The following is a 25,616-nucleotide window of genomic DNA, read 5'->3' as shown; positions in this document are numbered from 1 at the left end:
CATTGCCTGACGCCGAAATCGGGAATGACAATCGGGCGGAGAATGGCTCCCGACACCGTAATCACGATGCTCTGCCCCCTCGCAACCCCCCCGTTTGAATATTATCGGGCCCACTCGTGATGCTCAACCTCCGATGGGCCTAGTTCCCGATGGCACGGGCCATGTGTGGTCTCAGTGGTCTTGAGCCTTGCGTGGCAGCTGCGGAGAGGGGCGTGCGGGAAGTATCCAGCACCGCCATACTCCATTGAGATCTGTGCCGCAGGCCTGGGGGCTTCTGCTAAGGCTGGGGGGAGGGTGGCTGGGAGGTGGGCTGTGGGGTTGGGGTTGATGGATACGCGGTCCAGTATAACCAGCGCCATCTTTTCTGGCGCGATGGGTGTGTGTGTGGGAGGTGTAGGCATACGTGCAGCTGCAGCTTGTCAGCCCTGCACATGTCCAGCACAGACCCGGCTATTCTCCCACCATTTTTCACGCGTTCCGCAGGTGTTTCACACGGGGCCGGTGCTAGCCCCTCACCGGTCGCGAAATCGGTGAGGGTGTGGCCCCGATTTTTCTGTCGTGAAACACCATGGATCCTCCATTGGTGTCAGCACTTAGTCGCAGGAATGGAAAATCCAGGCCTTTTTTTTTTTAAAAAAGAGACAATGAAAAATCTACTGTTAAAGATTATTCAAAGTTTAGTTTGTTTTCATCATGTGGGAGATGCGGGGAAGGCTGAATTTATTTTCCATTTCTCAACTTTGACTGGCGATGTGAGGATGAAAAATTCTCAATGCTGCAGTCTGCAATGAATAAATAAATAATGATGCATTATTCGGTTTGATTACCTCATGCACTTTGTATTTTACTAGCATATTCCCAACTTGCTAGGGATGGCTTACGCTAAATATTTGTGATGCACCACCTTTTGCTTCAATCTATTCAGTTGGTACAATATGGCACTCTTTAATGCTCATACCATGGTTAAAATAATGCAGCAAAACAGTTAACAATAGAATGTATATAAAGAAGTTTCTGTAATTTCCCAATGCATTCAGAGTTTAAAACCAGAATCTAGTCTCTATGCTTCTTTCAATGCATGAAAAAGTAAATTAACAGCTTAACAGAAAGGAAGACCACTATTGTCAGTCTGTGCATATCACAACAATTAGTATAAAGTCACTTTAGTATCTATACACCAAAACAAAAATAAGCACGAGTTATACCTGACTCAGAGAGCTGCATTCCAGATTTTTCAGGTGATTTGCAGGAAGGTTTCAGTGCCAAAGGAAGAATTGATGTTCTATTTTGCAATTCAGTTGCATCCAAACTTATGTTCTGCACTTGATGATTTGAAGGTTCTCTCACAGAGTAAAGGAATTTCCGTGTACGTCCCTTCAGACTGGAAAGCAAGAAAGTATGGTCTTCCTCATTCGCTCGACATTTTACCGAATCCAGAACCAGTGAGGTACGTTTGACAGTTTCTGGATCTGTCACACAGTAAACACCATTATTAAACTTTCTAGAACTTACAGCAGGTTGAATGGGCATATTGTCATTACTGGCAGAGTCAGTAAAAGTGACTTTCTGATCTTCCATAGTAGTCACTTGCTTTATTAGGTGTGTTTTATGTTTAAAGTCCGATCTCTTTTTCATCTGTGCCCTTTCATCCTTGCAAAAGGGAAGAAGTTTTTTTACTGCAGTTTCTGAATCTGAATCCATCGATCCCTCAACAGGTGGTTGAATTGATGTTGAATCACAGTTTGTAAAACAATGTGTGTAGGGAATTTCAGGAGTGGGTGGTTTTGTCAATTGTGTTTTATTACAAGTATGATTTGGAGTACTAACTTTCATTTTTGCTCCAGAATTCTTTGTGCTTTCATTGACTGTACTGAAATCATTGGAAATTGAACAATAAGAGGTTGATCTTTGCGCTATTGGACTCATCTCTTTCCAGGACACAGAACTAGATTCTTTATCAATGTCTTCTTCCAAACCATTATGTTGTTGCTGATTATTAGTGTTTTCGTTTGAACCAAATGTTAAATCACCCACATTTTTCAAACACAATGCATTTGTAGGAGAACCCGCAATGTCAGGGTATCCATTAATCATCTGGTTCTCATCCAGCTCTGATAGATTTAGCTGTGACCAGTCAGATGACGAAGTTATATTATGACCTGATAATTCCTTTTCTGAATTTTTGTCACATGCATGAGCATCAGGACTCTGGTTTTGACTGATACCGGTCTTTTTATTCAAAAAAGTCTGTTTTGTATCGCACTCTTTAACTGGAGTCAAATTACTAAAAACCACTTTGTAGCTTGATTCAGCTACGATGCTCTCCAGGGAATCCTTTTCATCAATTGAGGGAGATGGTAACGTTTTAATACTGTTTAATGTCTGAAAATTGTCAACTGTAGAGTTGTTCCTTCTCTTTCTAGAATAGGATTTCACTTTTCTCAGTCCCAAATGTGTAGACTTGGAGGAAGACAATGCTTCATCAGGCACAGTGTTCGAAATACACATCTTTTCACCTTCAGAGTTTTTGTTCTGTAAACCATCTGGGTCATCTTCGGGTACTGAAAACACAATAAATAACTTTTTTTTAAAAACTTATATTAAGAATATTTAACTTTCAATAACATACGATTTGAAAGAGTTGCAGGCATGTAATTCTTGAAGATTCTGCATAACAATTTTGGTTAAAAAGAGAGGCGAGATAAGCCTCAACTTATCCTGTAATGAATCAATTCGTAAAACAAATATCAAGGATTGGATTCCCAGGCCTGTTTTCAGACTGCAAGAGTTCTTGTTCATAATTGCTGCGCAATGAAAACTGTTGGAGGTACATTTTCGGGGACATCAGACAATGCTACAATCAGAGCCAATTGTAATGGCTGTCCACCCACCACCCAACCATACACTACACAGGAATAAACAGCTGGTTAACAGTTACAGTTTAGACTCACACATGAAGGACAGTTTAGACTCACACATGAAGGAGAGCCACTTATGCAACCACACCTTGTAGAAAAGGGGCAATGAGAAAATAGAGAGGAAAATATTAAATATATCTATTTTCACTGAGATTTTCAAAGTGCAGACTTGGTAGACTCACTGATGCACTCCTAAACTGGATTGTTGAAAGAACACCAAATAGCTAATTAATTCTCCTTCTTTAGATGCCTTAGAAATATCAAGGCAAATATGACTCAGCTTCAACAACTTCTATTTATACAGCATAATGGTGTTACATCAAGGTGTACAGCTCACATGGTGTTATATTAGTGTCTTACATTGACTACAACTAATCGGAATATCATATGGTTAAATGGATTAATATACTTTGATTCTTTGATAATTACACATATGTAACCTATTTTTAAACATGGCTTTTCTAAAAGTGCAGAAGCTAAAAGACAAAAAGGAAAATGTCTCTATGCGAAACATTTTTTAGGGTGGGTACGGGTAAAGAATATCGATTTTAAGTTGGTAAGTGGTAAGGAATGAAGATTTTAAAAGAGCACGGTGAAGTGCTCAAAAGAGAAGAGGAGGTACAACTATTTTGGTTGGGCAGGTGGTGGAAGTGACAAGTAAAACACATCACATGCCCCTAGTTCTGTGCAAAGTATACTTTAATGGTATAATTACTGAGCAAGTGCTGTGAAGTCTGTCATGGTTGAGAGGATCCAAGTATGAAGCGTTATACTCCCTCCCTAGTCATTAACACTGATCAGTTATACTTGCGTTAGAAGCCCCTGTTGTATGAAAGAAACAGCTGAGCGTTCAAACATCCAGATCCAGATCCCAAATTAATTTAGTTTAACTTGTAAGTAGTCACTTATGTAGTAGACCTATGCATTATTTTGGTTTCATAATCAGTTTTGTAGTCATGTATTTTTGAGACTTTTAAGACCATAAGACATAGGAGCGGAAGTAAGGCCATTCGGTCCATCGAGTCCACTCCACCATTCAATCATGGCTGATTTCAACTCCATTTACCCGCTCTCTCTCCATAGCCCTTAATTCCTCGAGAAATCAAGAATTTATCAACTTCTGTCTTAAAGACACTCAACGTCCCGGCCTCCACCGCCCTCTGTGGCAATGAATTCCACAGACCCACCACTCTCTGGCTGAAGAAATTTCTCCTCATCTCTGTTCTAAAGTGACTCCCTTTTATTCTAAGGCTATGCCCCTGGGTCCTAGTCTCCCCTGCTAATGGAAACAACTTCCCTACATCCACCCTATCTAAACCATTCATTATCTTGTAAGTTTCTATTAGATCGCCCCTCAACCTCCTAAACTCCAATGAATATAATCCCAGGATCCTCAGACGTTCATCGTATGTTAGGCCTACAATTCCTGGGATCATCCGTGTGAATCGCCGCTGGACCCGCTCCAGTGCCAGTATGTCCTTCCTGAGGTGTGGGGCCCAAAATTGCTCACAGTATTCTAAATGGGGCCTAACTAATGCTTTATAAAGCTTCAGAAGTACATCCCTGCTTTTATATTCCAAGCCTCTGGAGATGAATGACAACATTGCATTTGCTTTCTTAATTGCGGACTCAACATGCAAGTTTATAGAGAATCCTGGACTAGGACTCCCAAGTCCCTTTGCACTTCAGCATTATGAATTTTGTCACCGTTTAGAAAATAGTCCATGCCTCTATTCTTTTTTCCAAAGTGCAAGACCTCGCACTTGCCCACGTTGAATTTCATCAGCCATTTCTTGGACCACTCTCCTAAACATTCTAAATCTTACTGCAGCCTCCCCACCTCCTCCATACTACCTGCCCCTCCACCTATCTTTGTATCATCGGCAAACTTAGCCAGAATGCCCCCAGTCCCGTCATCTAGATCGTTAATATATAAAGAGAACAGCTGTGGCCCCAACACTGAACCCTGCAGGACACCACTCGTCACCGGTTGCCATTTACCTTGCCTCGAATACCATGGGCCCTTATTGTACTCAGCAGTCTCCCGTGAGGCACCTTATCAAAGGCCTTTTGGAAGTCAAGATAGATAACATCCATTGGCTCTCCTTGGTCTAACCTATTTGTTATCTCTTCAAAGAACTCTAACAGGTTTGTCAGGCACGACCTCCCCTTACTAAATCCATGCTGACTTGTCCTAATACGACCCTGCACTTCCAAGAATTTAGAAATCTCATCCTTAACAATGGATTCTAGAATCTTGCCAACAACGAGGTTAGGCTAATTGGCCTATAATTTTCCATCTTTTTCCTTGTTCCCTTCTTGAACAGGGGGGTTACAACAGCGATTTTCCAATCCTCTGGGACTTTCCCTGACTCCAGTGACTTTTGAAAGATCATAACTAACGACTCCACTATTTCTTCAGCTATCTCCTTTAGAACTCTAGGATGTAGTCCATCTGGGCCCGGAGATTTATCAATTTTTAGACCTCTGAGTTTCTCTAGCCCTTTCTCCTTTGTGATGGCTACCATATTCAACTCTGCCCCCTGACTCTCCGGAATTGTTGGGATATTACTCATGTCTTCTACTGTGAAGACTGACGCAAAGTACTTATTTAGTTCCTCAGCTATTTCCTTGTCTCCCATCACAAAATTACCAGCGTCATTTTGGAGCGGCCCAATGTCAACTTTTGCCTCCCGTTTGTTTTTAATGTATTTAAAGAAACTTTTACTATCATTCCTAATGTTACTGGCTAGCCTACCTTCATATTTGATCCTCTCTTTCCTCATTTCTCTCTTTGTTATCCTCTGTTTGTTTTTGTAGCCTTCCCAATCTTCTGACTTCCCACTACTCTTTGCCACATTATAGGCTTTCTCTTTTGCTTTGATGCATTCCCTAACTTCCTTTGTCAGCCATGGCTACCTAATCCCCCCTCTGATAACCTTTCTTTTCTTTGGGATGAACCTCTGTACTGTGTTCTCAATTACTCCCAGAAACTCCTGCCATTGCTGTTCTACTGTCTTTCCCACTAGGCTCTGCTCCCAGTCGATTTTCGTCAGTTCCTCCCTCATGCCCCTGTAGTTACCTTTATTTAACTGTAGCACCTTTACATCTGATTCTACCTTCTTTCTTTCAAATTGGAGATTGAATTCTACCATATTATGATCACTGCCTCCTAAGTGCTCCCTTACTTTAAGATCTTTAATCAAGTCTGGCTCATTACATAACACTAAGTCCAGAATGGCCTGTTCCCGCGTGGGCTCCATCACAAGCTATTCCAAAAAGCCCTCCTGTAAACATTCAATGAATTCCCTTTCCTTGGGTCCACTGGCAGCATTATTTACCCAGTCCACCTGCATATTGAAGTCCCCCATGATCACTGTGACCTTGCCTTTCTGACATGCACTTTCTATTTCGTGGTGCATTTTGTGCCCCCGGTCCTGACCACTGTTAGGAGGCCTGTACATAACTCCCATTATGGTTTTTTTGCCTTTGTGGTTCCTCAACTCTACCCACCCACATCGTCTGACCCTATGTCGTTTAGTGCTATTGATTTAATTTAATTCCTAATTAACAAGGCAACCCCGCCCCCTCTGCCCACCTCTCTGTCTTTTCGATAGGTTGCGAATCCCTGGATGTTTAAATGCCAGTCCTGAACCCCCTGCAACCACGTCTCTGTGATGCCTACCACATCATACCTGCCAGTCACAATCTGGGCCACAAGCTCATCTACCTTGTTCAGTACACTGCGCGCATTTAAATATAGCACCTTTAATTCTCTATTGACCGTCCCTTTTTGTTTTCTTAGTGTGGTGGACCTTGGTTTACGGAGCCTTTCCATACACTGTGTCATATTTTGTGGGTTGGGGACTATCGTAACCTCTCCTGAGTTTTGTCTTTTCGTGCTTTTTTGTATTCCTAAGCAGCTACGCTTCCCACTGATTACTTCACCTCTTGGTTCCCTGACTTTCCCTTCCCCCCCAATCTTTAGTTTAAAGTCCTATTGACCACGCTATTTACTCTTTTCGCCAGAACACTGGTCCCAGCTCGGTTCAGGTGGAGACCATCCCAACGGTATAGGTCCCCCCTGTCCCAAAACAGATGCCAGTGTCCCATGAAAAGGAACCCCTCTTTCCCACACCACTCTATCAGCCACGTGTTAACTTCCCTTATTCTTGCCTCCCTATGCCAATTTGCACGTGGCTCGGTCAGTAATCCGGAGATTATGACCCTTGAGGACCTGTTTTTTTAATTTGAATCCTAGCTCTTTATAATCTCTAAACAGGTCCTCTTTCCTAGACTTGCCTATGTTGTTGGTACCGACATGGACCACAACAACTGGATCCTCCCCCTCCCTCTCCAGTATCCTTTCAAGCCGGTCAGAGATGTCCCGCACCCTAGCACCGGGCAGACAACATACCATGCGGGACTCTTTATCCTGCTCACAAAGGATACTATCTATCCCCCTGATAATAGAATCCCCTACAACTACAACTTGCCTATTTACTCCCTCCCCTTGAATGGCCTGCTGAACCATGGTGCCTTGGTCAGCTGACTCATCCTTCCTGCAGCCCTGTTCGCCATCCACACAGGGAGCAAGTGCCTCATACCTGTTGGACAGAGTCAAGGGCTGAGGCTCCTGAGTTCCTGACTGCTGGTTGCCTTTACCTGCCTGACTTGGAGTCACACCCTGCTGTCCCTGGCCACTGGCAGGGTTTAAACTACTTACTCTGACAGGTGTGACTGCCTCCTGAAACAGTGTCCAGGTAAGTCTCCCCCTCCCGGATGTGCCTCAGTGTTTGAAGCTCAGACTCCAGCTCATCAACTCTGAGCCGGAGCTCTTCGAGCAGCCAACACTTACTGCAGATGTGGTCGCTGCAGCTCGCAATGGGATCTGCCAGCTCCCACATCAAGCAGCTCAAGCACATCACCTGACCAGCCATCACTAATTAATTAATTAGTTTAATTTAAGTTTATGAGTTTAGCTGTGTTTTTTTTAAATTTGGGGCAGATTTGCTATCAACCAATCAGATCACAGCTTCCCTCTGACGTCACTTTTGGGGGAAAAAACTGGAACACAGGAAGTTACCGTTAGGTTTTTATACTCACAGAGACTGCTCCGAACGGCTCCCGAAATTAGGCCCGAAGAAAGAGAGAGAACAAAACAGTAGGGAAAAAGCACCTTCTCCCACTCTTCCCCGAATTACCTCACTGCACCAAACTACCAAATTCTCACTGTCTGTGTCTCACTCACTCAGGCTGTGTCTCCTTGACCTGCGCAATGCTTACTAATGTGCGCTTTCTGTCTGTCTTTTATACAGACTTTAGGATGACTCACACTAAAACTTCAAAGAGAAGAAAACAATGTGTACCTTTGTGCCCCTTAACAGGCCTCAGGTGACTGCCAGATAACTGCCTCTCAGCAATTAGGGTGGGGGCAGCTTCAGCCAATCAGACACTAATCTACACTGCACTTTTAACTGAAAAACAGCAAAATTAGATTAACCACTTACCTTTCCTGGTTACCTCACTGCACCAAACTACCAAATTCTCACTGTCTGTGTCTCACTCACTCAGGCCGTGTCGCCTTGACCTGCGCAATGCTTTTATTCCTTATGAACATGCATCATGTTGTATCTCATAAGTACAAGCAGTTATCTCCGTTTTAACATACTGGTTGTCTTTGTGCATTTTCTACATGTCATGTTGGAGTAACTTTGTTATTGAGGCTGCTTGGCTTTAGTACTCTTCGTTATTTTTAAGTAACTTTCACCCGAAAGTCACATATTGGTGTCTGAATTCTCCACAACACCGAGATGTATTAATTAAACATTTGGGGACTTCCAGTTGCGGCGATGCGGAGCTAAGCCGCACGATTCGGCAGCTCCAATCGAACACGGACTTTCGGGCTCGATAGAAAAGCCCCAACGGAACTTTTTTTTACAGCCAACCCGTGGGGAAGAGAGGAGAGAGGACCCCTACTAACTTGTATGGACCGGACCCGCAGCGAAACGGCCAAAAAAGTGGCATTGGAGCAGCGTGAGAAGAGAGGGAAAACAAGCAAAATGGCGGCGGCCGGGGACAAAGAGGAGATGCAGGAATTCATCAAGCGCTGCTTCGAGGCGCTGCGTAAGGAGATGGTGGCGCCTACGTTGGCAATAATTGAAGGACTTGGGGCAACCCAGAAAGCCCACGATGTGAAGATCCAGGAGATCCAGGAAAAAGTGAGTGAGAATGAGGACGAGGTCTTGGGCCTGGCGGTGAGAGTGGAGCGGCACGAGGCGCTACACAAGTGGGCGGGAAGACTCGAAGACCTGGAGAACAGGTAGAGGAGAAATAATCTGAGGATCCTGGGTCTCCCAGAAGGAGTGGAGGGGGCCGACGCCGCGGCATATGCGGGCACAATGATCGGGGCGCTGGTGGGCGCGGAGGCCTCCCCGAGGTTGCTGGAGCTGGAAGGGGCGCACCGGGTGCTGGCGAGGAAGCCCAAGGCAAATGAGCCGCCAAGGGCGATGGTGGTGAGATTTCACCGGTTTACGGACAGAGAGAGGGTTCTGAAATGGGCCAAGAAGGAGCGGAGCAGCAAGTGGGACAATGCAGAGATCAGAATATACCCAGACTGGAGCACGGAGGTCGCTAAGCGGAGAGCGGGTTTCAACCGGGCCAAAGCGGTGCTGCATCGGAAAGGAGTGAAATTTGGAATGTTGCAGCCAGCGCGACTGTGGGTTACACATAATGGCCAACACCACTACTTCGAAACGCCCGAAGAGGCGTGGACCTTTATACTAACTGAAAAGTTGGACTCTAATTGAGGGTTTGTGAGGGTGGGGGGGTGTTTGAGGGTTGAAGTTTGATGGTTGTTGTATATAGGGGGTCAATCTCGCGCAGGGAATGTTATATGGGCTGGGGGAGAGAGACAAGGCCGCGACAGGAGCTGCGCCAGAGGGGGCGGGGCAGGCTTTGGAAAGCGCGGGTTTTTTTTCCCCACGCGCGGGAAGAAAGGCGGGAAGGGGAACGAAGGAACGTATATTGATGGGGAGACTCCCACACCGGGGGGGGGGGGGGCCAAAGGGATGGCGGGGGAAGCCGTGGTCAGCAGGTGTCAGCTGACTTACGGGAGTGATATGGGGGGAGCAAAAAAGCTAGACAGAGATCTAGCGGGGGGGGGGGGGGGGGGGGTTGCTGCTGCACTGGCCGAAAGGGAATGGGACACAGAAGAGGTGGTCGGGACGGAGGTCCCCCGGCTGGGGGACTGGAGGGTGAGGGAGGCGCGGACACGGGGCTCGAGTGTTCGCGCACTTGAAGGGACTGAAGGAAGACGTGGCTATGCTCCAAGAGACACAACTGAAGGTGGCGGACCAGGTTAGGTTAAGAAGGGGATGGGTAGGACAGGTACTTCACTCAGGAGTGGACGCGAAAAATAGAAGGGTGGCAATTCTGGTGGGAAAGCATGTGTCATTTGAGGCCAACACTATCTTAGTGGATAATGGAGGGAGATATGTGATGGTGAGTGGTAGGTTGGGATGTGGGTGGTGTTGATAAATGTATACGCCCCGAACTGGGATGATGCTGGATTCATGAAGCGCATGTTGGGGCGCATTGCGGACCTGGAGGTAGGAGGACTGATAATGGGAGGGGACTTCAATACAGTGCTGGATCCAGCACTAGACCGCTCCAGATCAAGGACGGGAAAGAGGCCGGCGGCGGCCAAGGTGCTTAGGGGGTTTATGGATCAGATGTGGGGAGCGGACCCATGGAGGTTTGCAAGACCGCAGGCCAGGGAATTTTCTTTCTTTTCCCACATGCACAAGGCCTACTCCCGGATAGATTTCTTTGTTCTGGGCAGGGCGCTCATCCCAAGGGTGGAGGGGACGGAGTATTCAGCCATAGCCGTTTCGGACCATGCCCCGCACTGGGCGGAAATGGGGCTGGGAGAGGAGAGGGACCAACGCCCGCTGTGGCGGCTGGACGTGGGACTGCTGGCAGATGAGGTGGTGTGTGGGAAGGTGAGGGGGTGTATCGAAAGGTACTTGGAGGCCAAAGACAACGGGGAGGTGCGAGTAGGGGTGGTATGGGAGGCATTGAGGGCGGTGATCAGGGGAGAGTTAATCTCCATCAGGGCTCATAGGGAGAAGAGAGAGGGCATGGAAAGGGAGAGGTTAGTGGGGGGGATTTTGCGAGTGGACAGGAGATACGCAGAGGCCCCGGAGGAAAGATTACTTGGGGAAAGGCGACGGCTCCAGGCGGAGTTTGACCTGTTGACCACGGGGAAGGCGGAGGCACAGTGGAGGAAGGCGCAGGGGGCGACCTACGAGTACGGGGAAAAGGCCAGTCGGATGCTGGCACACCAGCTCCGTAAGAGGACGGCAGCGAGGGAACTAGGGGGAATCAAAGATGGAGGGGGAGCCACGGTTCAGAGTGCAGCGAAAATAAACAAGGTATTCAAGGCCTTCTATGAAGAGCTGTACAGATCCCAGCCCCCAGGGGGGGGGGGGGGGAAAGAAGGGATGAGACGATTCCTAGACCAACTGCGGTTCCCGAGGGTGGAGGAGCAAGAGGCGGCTGGTTTGGGGGCACCAATCGGGTTGGAGGAGCTGAGTAAGGGTTTGGGGAGTATGCAGGCGGGGAAGGCCCCGGGGCCGGACGGGTTCCCGGTGGAGTTCTACAGCAAGTATGTGGACCTGTTGGCCCCGCTACTTGTGAGGACCTTTAACGAGGCAAGAGAGGAGGGGACCATGCCACCGACAATGTCGGAGGCGACAATTTCCTTGATTCTGAAGCGAGTCAAGGACCCACTGCAATGTGGATCGTACAGGCCGATTTCGCTCCTCAATGTGGATGCTAAGCTATTGGCAAAAGTGCTAGCCATGAGGATTCAGGACTGTGACCCGGGGGTGATTCATGAGGACCAGACGGGATTTGTAAAGGGAAGGCAATTAAATACTAATGTGCGGCGGCTCTTAAACGTGATAATGATGACATCGGAGGAGGGAGAGGTGGAGATAGTGGCAGCTATGGACGCGGAAAAGGCCTTTGACCGAGTAGAGTGGGAGTACCTCTGGGAGGTGTTGCGTAGGTTTGGGTTTGGGTTTGGGTTTATTAGCTGGGTTAAGCTCATTTACAGCGCCCCGGTGGCGAGTGTGGTGACGAACCGGCGGAGGCCGGAGTACTTTCGGCTGTACCGAGGAAAGAGGCAGGGGTGCCCCCTGTTGTTTGCATTGGCGATCAAACCCGTGGCCATATTACTGAGGGAGTCTAATAAATAGAGCGGGGTGGTCCACGGGGGAGAAGAGCATCGGGTGTCGCTATACGTGGATGACCTGCTGCTGTACGTGGCGGACCCAATGGAGGGGATGGTGGAGGTCATGAAGACATTGAGGGAGTTTGGGGAGTTCTCGGGCTATAAGCTCAATGTAGGGAAGAGTGAGCTTTTTGTATTACAGGGACCAAGAAAGAGGGATAGGGGACCTACCGCTGAGGAGGGCGGTGGGGAGTTTTCGGTATCTGGGGATCCAGATAGCCAGGAGTTGGGGGGCCCTACACAAATTGAATCTGACGAGGTTGGTGGACCAAATGGAGGTAGACCTCAAAAGATGAGACATGTTGCCGCTCTCGTTGGCGGGTAGAGTGCAGTCGGTAAAAATGGTGGTCCTTCCGAGGTTTTTGTTTGTGTTTCAGTGCCTTCCCATCGTGATCACCAAGGGCTTTTTCAAAAGAGTAGGTAGGAGTATTATGGGGGTTGTGTGGGCGAATAAGACCCCGAGGGTAAGGAGAGGGTTCCTGGAACGCAGTAGGGACCGAGGAGGGCTGGCGCTGCCAAACCTAGGGAGCTACTACTGGGCAGCAAATGTGGCAATGATCCGCAAGTGGGTTATGGAGGGAGAGGGGGCGGCATGGAAGAGGATGGAAATGGCATCCTGTAAAGGAACGAGCTTGGGGGCGTTGGTGACGGCACCGCTGCCGTTCCCGCCATCAAAGTATACCACGAGCCCGGTGGTGGCGGCAACGTAAAGGATCTGGGGCCAGTGGAGACGGCATAGGGGTGCAGTGGGAGCCTCGGTGTGGTCCCCGATCAGGGGTAACCACCGGTTTGTCCCGGAGAAGATGGACGGGGGGGGTTTCAGGGCTAGCATCGGGCGGGGATGAGAATGGGGGACCTGTTCATTGACGGGACATTTGCGAGCCTAGGGGCACCGGAGGAGAAGTTTGAGTTACCCCCGGGAAATGCATTTAGATATATGCAGGTGAGGGCTTTTGTGAGGCGACAGGTCAGGGAATTCCCGTTGCTCCCGGCACAAGAAATTCAAGACAGGGTGACCTCGGGTGTATGGGTCGGGGAGGGCAAGGTTTCGGCAATACACCAGGAGTTGAAAGAAGAGGGGGAAGCGCTGGTAGAAGAGTTGAAGGGTAAATGGGAGGAGGAGCTGGGGGAGGAGATCGAGGAAGGTCTGTGGGCTGATGCCCTAGGTAGGGTTAATTCCTCCTCCTCGTGTGCCAGGCTCAGCCTGATACAATTTAAGGTGGTCCACAGAGCGCACTTGACAGACTCGAGGTTGAGTAGGTTCTTTGGGGTAGAGGACAGATGTGGAAGGTGTTCAGGGAGTCCGGCGAACCATGTCCACATGTTTTGGTCATGCCCGGCACTGGAGGGGTTCTGGAGAGGAGTGGTGGGAGCAATATCTCAGGTGGTGAAAGTCCGGGTCAAGCCAAGCTGGGGGCTAGCAATATTCGGAGTAGTGGATGAGTCAGGAGTGCAGGAGGCGAAAGAGGCCGGAATTCTGGCCTTTGCGTCCCTAGTAGCCCGGCGAAGGATCTTGCTAATGTGGAAGGAGGCGAAGCCCCCCAGCGTGGAGGCCTGGATAAACGACATGGCTGGGTTCATTAAGCTGGAGAGGATTAAGTTTGCCTTGAGGGTCTGCGCAGGGGTTCTACAGGCGGTGGCAACCGTTCCTGGACTACCTCGCGGAGCGTTAGAGGAAGGTCGGCCAGCAGCAGCAACGGCGGGCGGGGGGGGGGGGGAAGACGAGAGATTGTTTGAGGGGATGGATGAGCAGGAGATAACATGGAGGATGGGGGAAACTGGCACGTGCGGGCGAGAGCCAGTGTATAAAGCTATGTAAATATACCATTTTGCCATGTATATATCTTGCTCAGTGCGATTTTGTGTTACTTTGTTACGGCGGGGGGGGGGGGGGGGGGTTATTGTTTGTAAGGGGAAAAATTGTGTTGTTAAAAAACTTTAATAAATATATATTTTTTTAAAAATTAAACATTTGGGATATGGAGGCTAATAAATCATTAGGAAGTGACACCACGCAACCTCTTATCTTAAATAAGCATGATGTAGAGATGCCGGCGTTGGACTGGGGCGAGTACAGTAAGAGGTCTTACAACACCAGGTTAAAGTCCAAGTTAAATATGTTTCTGGAACCTACCTCTTCATTCACCGGAGGAAGGAGCAGCGCTCTGAAAGCTAGTGGTTTGAAACAAACCTGTTGAACTTTAACCTGGTGTTGTAAGACTTCTTACTGTGCTCAACCCAGTCCAACGGCGGCATCTCCACAAGATGGCTACCATCGACACCGCAAACTGTCAGCTCAAAGTGGAGAAGATCTCCAAGAAGATCACGCATATAGACACTGACATTAAGTTTCTACAAAGATGCAAGAAAGCAGATAAGATCCCGAAAGGGCTACAGATCACAAACCCACTCAAGTCGACCTACAACACAGACTACGCTGAGAGACTCTGCCGTCGCATATCTCTCACACTCAACGACTTCGTACACCAGCTCTATTTTTAAAATAATTTTTAATTGAAGGTTTTCATAAAATATCAATAACAAAATGAGAAAGAAAAAAGAACCCAACAGGGTTAAGTACAAAACACAATCTAAAGAAGCAACCCCCCAAACCCCTCCCCCCCTGTACATTAATAATAAATTAACATTAACACCCCGACTTAACACAACAAGTGTATACACCCCCTCAGACCCTCCAGTGTAAATAACATAAACAAAAATAAAGTAAACCCCCCCCCCCCCAGCTGCTGCTGCCATTGACCAATGTCTATCGTTCTGCCAGAAAGTCTAAGAACAGTTGCCACCGCCTAAAGAACCCTTGTACCGACGTTCTCGAGGCGAATTTCACCCTCTCCAATTTAATGAACCCTGCCATATCGCTGATCCAGGATTCCACGCTTGGGGGCCTCACATCTTTCCACTGAAGGAGAATCCTTCGCCGGGCTACCAGGGACGCATAGGCCAGAATTCCGTCCTCTTTCGCCTCCTGCACTCCCGGCTCCTCTGCAACCCCAAATATTGCGAGGCCCCAGCCCGGTCAGACCCTGGATCCTACCACCCTCGACACCGTCCTCGCTACGCCCTATCAAAATTTATCCAGCGCTGAGCATGCCCAGAACATATGGGTGTGATTTGCTGGGCTCCCTGAGCACCTAACACACCTGTCCTCACCCCCAAAGAACCGGCTCATCCTAGTGGTCATGTGTGCCCTGTGCAGCACCTTAAACTGTATGAGGCTGAGCCTCGTGCACGAAGAGGAAGAATTCACCCTCCCTAGGGCATCGGCCCACGCCCCCTCTTCGATCTCCTCTCCCAACTCCTCCTCCCACTTACCTTTCAACTCCACCACCGAGGCCTCCTCCTCCTGCATCACCTGGTAAGTTTCCGAGATCTCCCACCCTCCGAGAGCACCCTGTCCTGTACTGTGTGTGGCAGGAGCCGCGGGAATTCCACCACCTGCCGTCTGGCAAACGCCCTTACCTGTAAGTACCTGAAGATGTTCCCCGGGGGAGCCCGTACTTCTCCTCCAGCTCACCCAAGCTCGCGAACGTCCCGTCCACAAACAGGTCCCCCAACTTTTGTATCCCTGCCCTGTGCCACCCCGAAAACCCTCCACCTGTTCTTCCTGGGGCAAACCGGTGGTTCCCCCGTAATGGGGTCCACGCCGAGGCCCCAACTTCCCCCCTATGCCACCTCCACTGCCCCCAAATTTTGAGGGCCACCACCACCACCGGGCTCGTGGTATACCTCGTTACAGGGAGCGGCAGCGGCGCCGTTGCCATCGCCCCCGGACTCGTACCCTCACAGGACGCCGTCTCCAGCCTCTTCCATGCAGCCCCCTCACCCACTTGCGCACCATTGTCGCATTGGCGGCCCAGTAGTACCCACAGAGGTTGGGCAGCGCCAGCCCCCCCTATCTCTACTCTGCTCCAGGAACACCCTTCTCACCCTCGGAGTCCCTCGCGCCCACACAAACCCCATTATACTCCTGTTAATCCTACTGAAAAAAGCTTCGGGATAAACAGGGGGAGGCACTGGAACAGGAACAAAAACCTTGGGAGCACCGTCATTTTGATTGACTGCACCCTACCCGCCAAGGACAGCGGCAACGCGTCCCACCTCTTAAACTCCTCCTCTATTTGCTCCACCAGCCTTGTAAAGTTAGGCCTATGCAGGGCCCCCCAGCTCCTGGCCACCTGGACCCCCAAATATCTGAAGCTCCTCTCCGCCCTTTTTAGTGGGAGCTCGCCAATCCCACTCTTCTGGTCCCCGAGCTGAACTACCAACAGCTCGCTCGTCCCCATATTGAGCTTGTACCCCGAAAAGTCCCCGAATTCCCTAAAGATCCTCATTACCTCTGGCATTCCTCCCACCGGGTCCGCCACATACAGCAGCAGGTCGTCCGCATAAAGCGACACCCTATGCTCCTCCGCACCCCGCACCAACCTCCTCCAGTTCCTTGACTCTCTCAGTGCCATAGCCAGGGGTTCAATCGCCAGTGCAAAGAGCAGGGGGGACAGGGGACACCCCTGTCTCGTCCCTCGGTGCAACCGAAACTACTCGGACCTCCTCCTATTTGTGGCCACACTCACCATCGGGACCTCATACAACAGCCTAACCCACCTGACAAACCCCTCCCCAAACCCAAACCTCTTCAGCACCTCCCACAGGTACCCCCACTCTACCCTATCGAAAGCTTTCTCAGCTACCATCGCCACCACTATCTCCGCCTCCCCCTCCCTCGCCGGCATCATAATAATGTTCAAAAGCCTCCGCACATTCGCGTTCAACTGTCTCCCCTTCACTAACCCCGTCTGGTCTTCATGGATGATCTGCGGCACACAATCCTCAATCCTCGTGGCTAAGACTTTCGCCAGCACCTTGGCAACTACATTTAGCAAGTAAATCGGTCTGTAAGACCTACATTGTAGGGGATCCTTGTCCCGCTTCAGGATCAAGGAGATCAGTGCCCAGGACATCGTCGGGGGTAAAGCTCCCCCCTCCCTTGCCTCATTAAAGGTCCTAACTAACATCGGGCCCAACAGGTCATTATATTTTTTATAGAACTCGACCGGGAAACCATCCGGCCCCGGTGCCGTCCCCGCCTGCATGCTTCCTATCCCTTTGATCAGCTCCCTCAGCCCAATCGGGGCCCCAAGTCCCTCTTCCACCTTTGGAATCCACAATTGGTCCAGGAAACGGCCCATCCTCCCTCCTCCCGTGGGGGCTCGGATCGGTGCAATTCCTCGTAGAAGTCCCTGAAGACCCCATTGATGCCAACCCCACTCTGCACCACGCTCCCTCCAGTCCTTAACTCCCCCGATCTCCCTAGCTGCGTCCCGCTTCCGAAGCTGATGCGCCAGCATCCGGCTTGCCTTTCCCCCATACTCGTAGACCGCCCCCTGGGCCTTCCTCCACTGCACCTCCGCCTTCCTGGTGGTCACCAGGTCGAATTCGGCCTGGAGGCTGCGTCTCTTCCTCAACAATCCTTCCTCAGGCTCTTCCGCATACCTCCTGTCTACCCTCACCATCTCCCCCACCAGCCTCTCCCTCTCCTCCCGCTCCCTCCGCTCCTTGTGGGCCCTAATGGAGATCAGCTCTCCCCTCACCACCGCCTTCAGTGCCTCCCACACCATCCCCACTCGGACCTGCCCGTTGTCATTGGTCTCCAAGTACCTCTCTATACTTCCTCGGACCCGCTCGCTCACCTCCTCGTCCGCCAACAGCCCCACCTCCAAGCGCCGCTGGTCCCTCTCCTCCCCATCTCCAAGTCCACCCAGGCGGGGCGTGGTCCGAAATGGCTATTGCCGAATACTCGGTATCCTCTACTCTCGCTATCAGCGCCCTACTTAAAATGAAAAAGTCGATTCGAGAATAAGCCTTATGGACTTGTGAGAAGAATGAAAATTCCCTAGCCCCCGGCCTTGCAAATCTCCAAGGGTCCACCCCTCCCATTTGGTCCATAAATCCCCTCAACACTCTAGCCGCCGCCGGCTTCCTACCCGTCCTAGACCTGGAGCGATCCAGTGCTGGATCCAACACCGTGTTAAAGTCTCCCCCCATTATCAGGCCCCCCACTTCCAAGTCTGGGATCCGACCCAACATACGCTGCATAAAACCTGCATCGTCCCAGTTCGGAGCATACACATTGACCAGTACCACCCTCTCTCCCTGCAACTTACCACTTACCATTATGTACCTACCGCCATTATCTGCCACAATGCTCGACGCCTCGAATGACACCTTCTTTCCCACCAAGATCGCCACCCCTCGATTTTTGGCATCTAGCCCCGAGTGAAACACCTGACCTACTCACCCTTTCCTCAGTCTTACCTGGTCTGCCACCTTCAGGTGTGTCTCCTGGAGCATAACCACACCTGCCTTCAGCCCCTTCAGGTGCGCAAACAGGCGGGCCCGCTTAACCAGCCCATTGTCCCCTTACATTCCAGGTTATCAGCCGGATCAGGGGGCTACCCGCCCCCCTCCCCCGCCGACTAGCCATGACCCCTCCTCGGCCAGCCACGCGTCCGCACCCCACACCTGGCCCGTTCCCCACAGCGGCATACCCCCATCTCGACCCCCCCCCACTTGCTCCAGCTCCTCCTTGACCTTAGCAGCAGCAACTCGATCCCCCATCTCTCACCCCCCCCCCCCCCCCCCGCCGGATAGGACCCATCCTAGCTGGTTTACTCCCCCCATTGCACTTCCACAAGTCAGCTGACCCCGGCCACTCCTGCCTCCCCTTTGACTCCTCCCATTGTGTGGCACACCCTCCTCTCCCGCTCCCCATCCACAGGCTCTTCCCTCTCCCACCTCCGTTCTAAGCGCGGGAAACAATCCTCGCTTCCCCGGCACCCCCCCCCCCAAGTCTTCGGCGCGGGGAAAAAAGCCCGCGCTCTCCACCTACCAGGCCCCGCCACCAACCAAAACAGTGCCCAACCCGCCCCATCCACCCTCCCCAACCCGAAAGAGAAAAACACAGAGAAAAAGAAACCCAAAACAGTGCAAAGGCCCCCCCCCCCCCCCAGAACCAAAAATAGGCATAACATATCCACCGCAGTCCCCAATCGCCCATCCCGACCCTCACGCTTCTCGGCCTGAACAAAGGCCCACACCGCCTCCGGAGACTCAAAATAATGGTGCCGGTCCTTGTAGGTAACCCACAGTCGCGCCGGCTGCAACATGCCAAACTTCACCCCCTTCCCGTGCGATTCTCCATCTCCTTGAACCGCTCCTGCCATTTCTTGTGGAGCGCCTCGTGTGCCTCTACCGCCAGGCCCAAGATCTTGTCCTCATTGTCAGAGATCTTTTGTCGAGCCTCTCGCATCGCCACCCCCTGGGTCGTCTGTGTCTCCAGCAGCTTATCAATAGAAGCCTTCATCGGCTCGAGCAGGTCCGTTTTAATCTCTCTGAGGCAGCGCTGGATACCCTCCTGTTGCTCCTCCGCCCACTACCTCCACGCTGCCTGGTCTCCGCCCGCCGCCATTTTGTCCTTCTTCCCTCCCTCCTTCTGGTCCACCACCACCTTTTTTGTCGCCCCGCTCCTAGTTAAAGCCATATACTGACGGGGAGCTATTATTAACTTCTTCCCACACCGGGAAACGTCGAAAAAGTGCCCTTGGGGGCCCTGAAAAAAGCCCAAAAGTCAGTTTTTGCGGGAGCCGCCGAATGTGCGACTTAGCTCCGCATAGCCGCAACCGGAAGTCTCGAGAGGGAATCCTTTTGGCAGTGTTCGCTTCACCAATCTGCCCCCAAAAGTCTGTGGAAACTCCTGAAAAAGGTCTGAGGGTCCGTTCCAGATGGGAGCTGCCGAATGCACGACCTACTCCTCCATGGCCGCCACCGGAAGCCTCGTCCCTGCTTCTTCAATGGCCTTGGTCGATCTTTTCACAGTTGTTCCCTCTGCTACTAGAATTCACCTTTAATAAATGCCCTCAAGTCAGCTTGCAGCTTTAAGCTTGCCCTTCCCCCGCCTGCATGCTGGAAGAGGCTTTGTTTATCCTGCAGTTGCAGCCAAATCTTTTACTGTTTCTGCCAGGTCTGGTAACCAAGAGACATACCATTCCTGGGGGACACTGTCGGGGGAATATTGCAGTCTTCTTCCCACACCGGGAAATGTCAAACAAATGCCGTGGGGGCCCTGTAAAGAGCCCAAAAGTCCGTTCCAAGCGGGAGCTACCAAACGTGCGACCTAGCTCTGCATAGCCGCACCCGGAAGTCCCCCACCAGCTCTATAGCAGACGCCGCAAACTGGAAACCAAGATAGAGGCCATATTCTCAACTTGCGCTCAGGACGCAACAGACCAGCGGCGGAACACCGCCAAACCGATAAGACAACGATACCAAGAACAGGAAGCTTGAGAAACTCGGCATCACCACCAGCAGCAACCAAGCCTCCCCCAGTACCACAGTAGAAAACAATACAGAAAATCTATTGTCAACTTGTCCGACTACACCCTTCAACCAGGCGAAATCGAAGTCCTCAGCAGAGGGCTCAATTTCTGCACCACCACCAAAATCGACCCTATCAGTCTCGCGGCAGACACGGAGGAATTCATCAGGTGAACGAGGCTCCAGGAATTCTTTCACAGACCACAAGAGGCCAACAGCGAACCCAATGAGATAATCAATGAACCGGAACAGCAGACCGAGAGATCTGCGGTGCGGCAACCAAAGAGGAAAGAGTCGAATTGGACCTCTCCGGAAGGCCGCTGCCCTAGACTCGACATGTATGCTCAAGCTGTCAGCAGTCGCGTAAATGCCAGATTCATCAGTCGCATTCACAAGACAGCCCCGAATGTCACCCAAGCACAACACAATGCCATCCGTGTTCTCAAGATCAACCGCAACATCGTCATAAAACCAGCAGACAAAGGAGGGGCCACCATCATACGGACTACAGCAAAGAAGTATACCGACAACTCAACAACCAGGAACACACCCGCCAACTCAACAGACGGATCAAGACCTTGGATCCAGACCTTCAGTACACCCTATGTGCTCTCATCCCACGTACTCCCCGCGTTGGAGATCTCTACTGCCTCCCGAAAATACACAAGGCCAACACGCCAGGCCGGCCTATCGTATCAGGCAATGGGACCCTGTGTGAGAACCTCTCTGGCTACATCGAGGGCATCTTGAAACCCATCGTACAAGGAACGCCCAGCTTCTGTCGTGACACGACGGACTTCTTACCGAAACTCAGCACCCATGACCAGTTGAACCAGGAACATTCCTCGTCACAATGGACGTCTCGGCACTCTACACCAGCATCCCCCATGACGACGGCATTGCTGCAACAACCTCAGTTCTCAACACCGACAACTGCCAATCTCCAGACGCAATTCTGCTACTCATCCGCTTCATTCTGGAACACAACGTCTTCACCTTCGACAACAAGTTCTTCATCCAGACGCACATGGGGACCAAATTCGCACCTCAATATGCTAACATCTTCATGCACAAGTTTGAACAAGCCCTCCTCACCGCACAGGACCTTCAACCGACGTTATACACCAGATACATTAAAGACATTTTTTTCCTTTGGACCCACAGCGAAGAATCACTGAAACGACTACACGTTGACATCAATAAGTTCCATCCCACCATCAAACTCACCATGGATTACATTCCAAAACCGGTTGCATTCTTGGACACACTCATCTCCATCAAGGACGGTTAACTCAGCACTTTGCTTTACCGCAAGCCCACGAAACACCTCACGATGCTCCACTTCTCGAGCTTCCACCCATAATACATTAAAGAAGCCATCCCCTATGGACAAGCCCTCCGTATACACAGGATCTGCTCAAACAAGGAGGAGCGTAACAGACATCTACAGATGCTGAAAGATGCCCTCGTACGAACGGGATATGGCGCTTGACTCATCGATCGACAGTTCCAACGCTACAGCAAAAAACCGCACCGACCTCCTCAGAAGACAAACACGGGACACAACCGGCCGAGTACCCTTCGTCGTCCAGTATTTTCCTGGAGCGGAGAAACTACGACATCTTCTTCGCAGCCTTCAACATGTTATCGATGAAGACGAACATCTTGCCAAGGTCATCCCCACACCCCCACTACTTGCCTTCAAACAACCGCGCAACCTCAAACAAACCATTGTTTGCAGCAAACTACCCAGCCTTCAGAACAGCGACCACGACACCTCACAACCCTGCCATGGCAATCTCTGCAAGACATGCCAGATCATCGACATGAGTACCACCATTACAGCTGACAACACCACCTACCAGGTACGCGGTGCATACTCATGCGACTCAGCCAACGTTGTCTACCTCATACGCTGCAGGAAAGGATGTCCCGAAGCGTGGTACGTTGGCGAGACCATGCAGACGCTGTGACAACGGATGAACGGACATCGCGCAGTTGCCAGGCAGGAATGTTCCCTTCCAATCGGGGAACACTTCAGCAGTCAAGGGCATTCAGCCTCTGATCTCCGGGTAAGCGTTCTTCAAGGCAGCCTTCAGGACGCGCGACAACGCAGAATCACCGAACAGAAACTTATAGCCAAGTTCCACCCACATGAGTACGGCCTCAACTGGGACCTTGGATTCATGTCGCATTACATTCACCCCCCACCATCTGGCCTGGGCTTGCGAAATCCTACAAACTGCCCTGGCTTGAGACAATTCACACATCTTTAACCTGGGATTACCCCTCTCTCTGGATCTGTGAAGACTTAATTACCTGCAAATGCTCGCATTCAAAGCATTGCCTTACATCTTTGACTTTGTTTATATATATGTTTCTGGAACCTACCTCGTCATTCACCTGAGGAAGGAGCAGTGCTCCGAAAGCTAGTGATTTGAAACAAACCAGTTGGACTTAACCTGGTGTTGTAAGACTTCTTCCTTAATTAAGCAGACATACAAATAACCTTGCGGTGAATCATTATCAAAATGAAAAGCTATAAAATTAATAAAATAATAGGGAAAAGCTGTAATGAGAAGAATGCTCCCACAAATGACTGACATCTTAAGGAACCAGTCATGTGCTAACAGGAAATAACATCAGTTAAGACAGTAATTGGACATCAATCACGCACCACCTAACCAATCAGGGACTGATCATGCACGACGTGGACCAGAGCTCAGGATGCTACTGACCATGTAGAGTTAGTGATCAGAAAGGGTAAGCAGCAACTTTTAGCATTCAGGTGTGCAGCATGAAGAAGAAAAAAAAGATAGGCTTCGATCAACATAACAGACTGTGCCGCAGTTGACCAGAACTCATGAGCCGGTATTCCAAAATGAACTGACTGCTTCCACTGCTGTTATTAAGTATTGCATTTATTTTAAAAATGCATTTTACTACAAACATGTATCAAAACAGGTTACAGCGAATAAACACCCAGGGAAACATACTTCCCAAAAATCAACATACAGTCTGTACAGACTTTTCTCCTTTTTCACCCCCCCCTTCCCCCGCGACGAACAGCCGCTCAAACACCGTCACAAACATCCCCCACCTTTCCTCAAACCCCCTGAAGAGCCCCTTAACTCATACTTTATCTTCAACTTCCGGTGACGGTGGGCGGGAGGCAGCCGCACACTGGAGGGCTCCCGCTCGGGAATAGTAATTTCGGAGTTTTAACGCCCGGGCAACGGAGGCTGAAAAGGCTGTAAGAAGGCACAGGGAGGAGGAATGTTTGGGAGAAAAACGGCTGTGAAAAAGGGGTTAACGGAAGTCCACCGGGGAGTGAAAAAGTCAGCGCAGGAACTGTAAGGAAAGAGGAGGCTGGAGCACCAGGGGAGGCCGCATCACCCACAGCAGAAGAAATTACCACGGTGATGGCTGTGGAACTTGAAAAACAGTTCACAAAGCACAGGGAAGCGATGAAGAAGGAGATGGGGGTGGTATTGAAAGTGCTGGTGGAGGAGGCGATTGCCCCGGTGAGGACAGCGGTATCAAGCGCAGCGGCGGATCTGCGGGAGCAAGGTGAGACACTGAAGGAAGTGGAAGAGGCATTATCGCAGCACAGTGATCAACTCACTTCGATGGGGAAGGAGTTGCGGAAGGTGATAGAGACCAACAAGGGACTGCGAGCCAAAATGGAAGACCTGGAAAACAGATCCAGGCGACAGAATCTGAGGATTGCGGGTCTGCCCAAAGGGGTAGAAGGCCCGGGGCCGACAGAGTATTTTGCCACAATGTTGGCGAAGCTATTGGGGGAGGGGGACGATCTCTCCCGATATGAACTGGATCGGGCTCATCGGTCGTGGACGCCTATACCAAAGGCGAGTGAGCCGCCAAGAGTAGTAACTCTGTTACTGTTGGTATAGCGCGAAGGAGAAAGTCCTGTGCTGGGCAAAGCAGAAGCGGGTGGTGCAGTGGGCTGGAGCTGGTACCCGCATATACCAGGACTTTACGGTGGAGCTGGCGTCAGCCGGGTGAAGGCATTGTACATCAGCAAGGTGCAGTGCGGCATAGTATATCCAGCTAAGTTGTGGGTGACCTACGAATCCAAGGACTTTTATTTTGGGACAGCGGAAGCAGCGGAGGAGTTTGCGAAGGCAGAAGCACTGTGGCAGAACTGAGAAATGGTCGTGTACCCGATGTAGCATCATGTAACTTTATTTTTTCACTGCGTGTTGGTGTATATACTAAAGGAGTCGATGCTGTATAGATTTGGACAAGGGAAGAGATAGGACTTTCATTTGCAATGATGGTTCTTTGGGGCTTGGGTGTGTATGTTGGGGTTGTGTGCTAAAGGGGATTTCTTGGTTTTCCTGGGACCGGGCAAGGGGGAAGGAGACCCCAGCGGGGGCCTCCACGCTGGCTGGTTTAAGCCGGCCAGTGAACGGGAGTGAGGTGGGGGGAGGGGCTGTGGCCATCGGAACCTGGTAGAACAGGTTTCGGTGAGTCTAGCCGGGGTGAAAAGTTGGGGGAAGGAACAGAGGTTCGGGGAGGTGTTTACAAGAGGAAGTAGAGGGGAGGAGGGGTGGGGGGTGTCTACAATTCATGGATGCCATTCACGGTACCGTTTTGGGGATTGGATGGCACTGAATATTGGGGGGGGGGGGGGGGGGGGGGCTGTATATATCAATGGTGACCATAGGCGATTCCCGATTCCTTTTTCTGTTCTTTTTTTTTCCGCCTTGGGAGGGTTTGTTTTATTTGATGCTTATATTGTCAGGTGGCCGTTTGTTTGGGGTATGGTGGGAGGATGGGATCGTTGTTGTTAATAAGGGGATTGACATTGTATTCGTTACCGTTTATGGTTTGTTGGTGGGGTGTAAATTCTGGAGAAAGTGTGAAAATGGAGAATAAAAATATTTATTTAAAAAAACGCGGGAAAAAAATCTCGTACTTTATCTTCTATAATCGCAGGAAGTCATACAGGTCACCCAACCAAGCTGCTACCCCTGGTGGCGATG

General features: G+C 50.4%; 1 protein-coding gene across 1 annotated transcript in view; it reads right to left on the bottom strand.

Moving 5' to 3' along the window:
* Positions 1-25,616, bottom strand: part of brca2 (BRCA2 DNA repair associated) — a 169,988-nt gene that overhangs the window by 123,175 nt on the left and 21,197 nt on the right. The window contains 1 exon segment of the mRNA XM_072476994.1: positions 1,206-2,561. Within this exon segment, the coding sequence (XP_072333095.1) occupies positions 1,206-2,561 (1,356 nt within the window).

This window comes from Scyliorhinus torazame, chromosome 15, assembly GCF_047496885.1.
Source record: "Scyliorhinus torazame isolate Kashiwa2021f chromosome 15, sScyTor2.1, whole genome shotgun sequence".
NCBI classification, from domain to species: Eukaryota; Metazoa; Chordata; class Chondrichthyes; order Carcharhiniformes; family Scyliorhinidae; genus Scyliorhinus; species Scyliorhinus torazame.
This window is presented reverse-complemented; position numbering and strand designations above follow the sequence as displayed.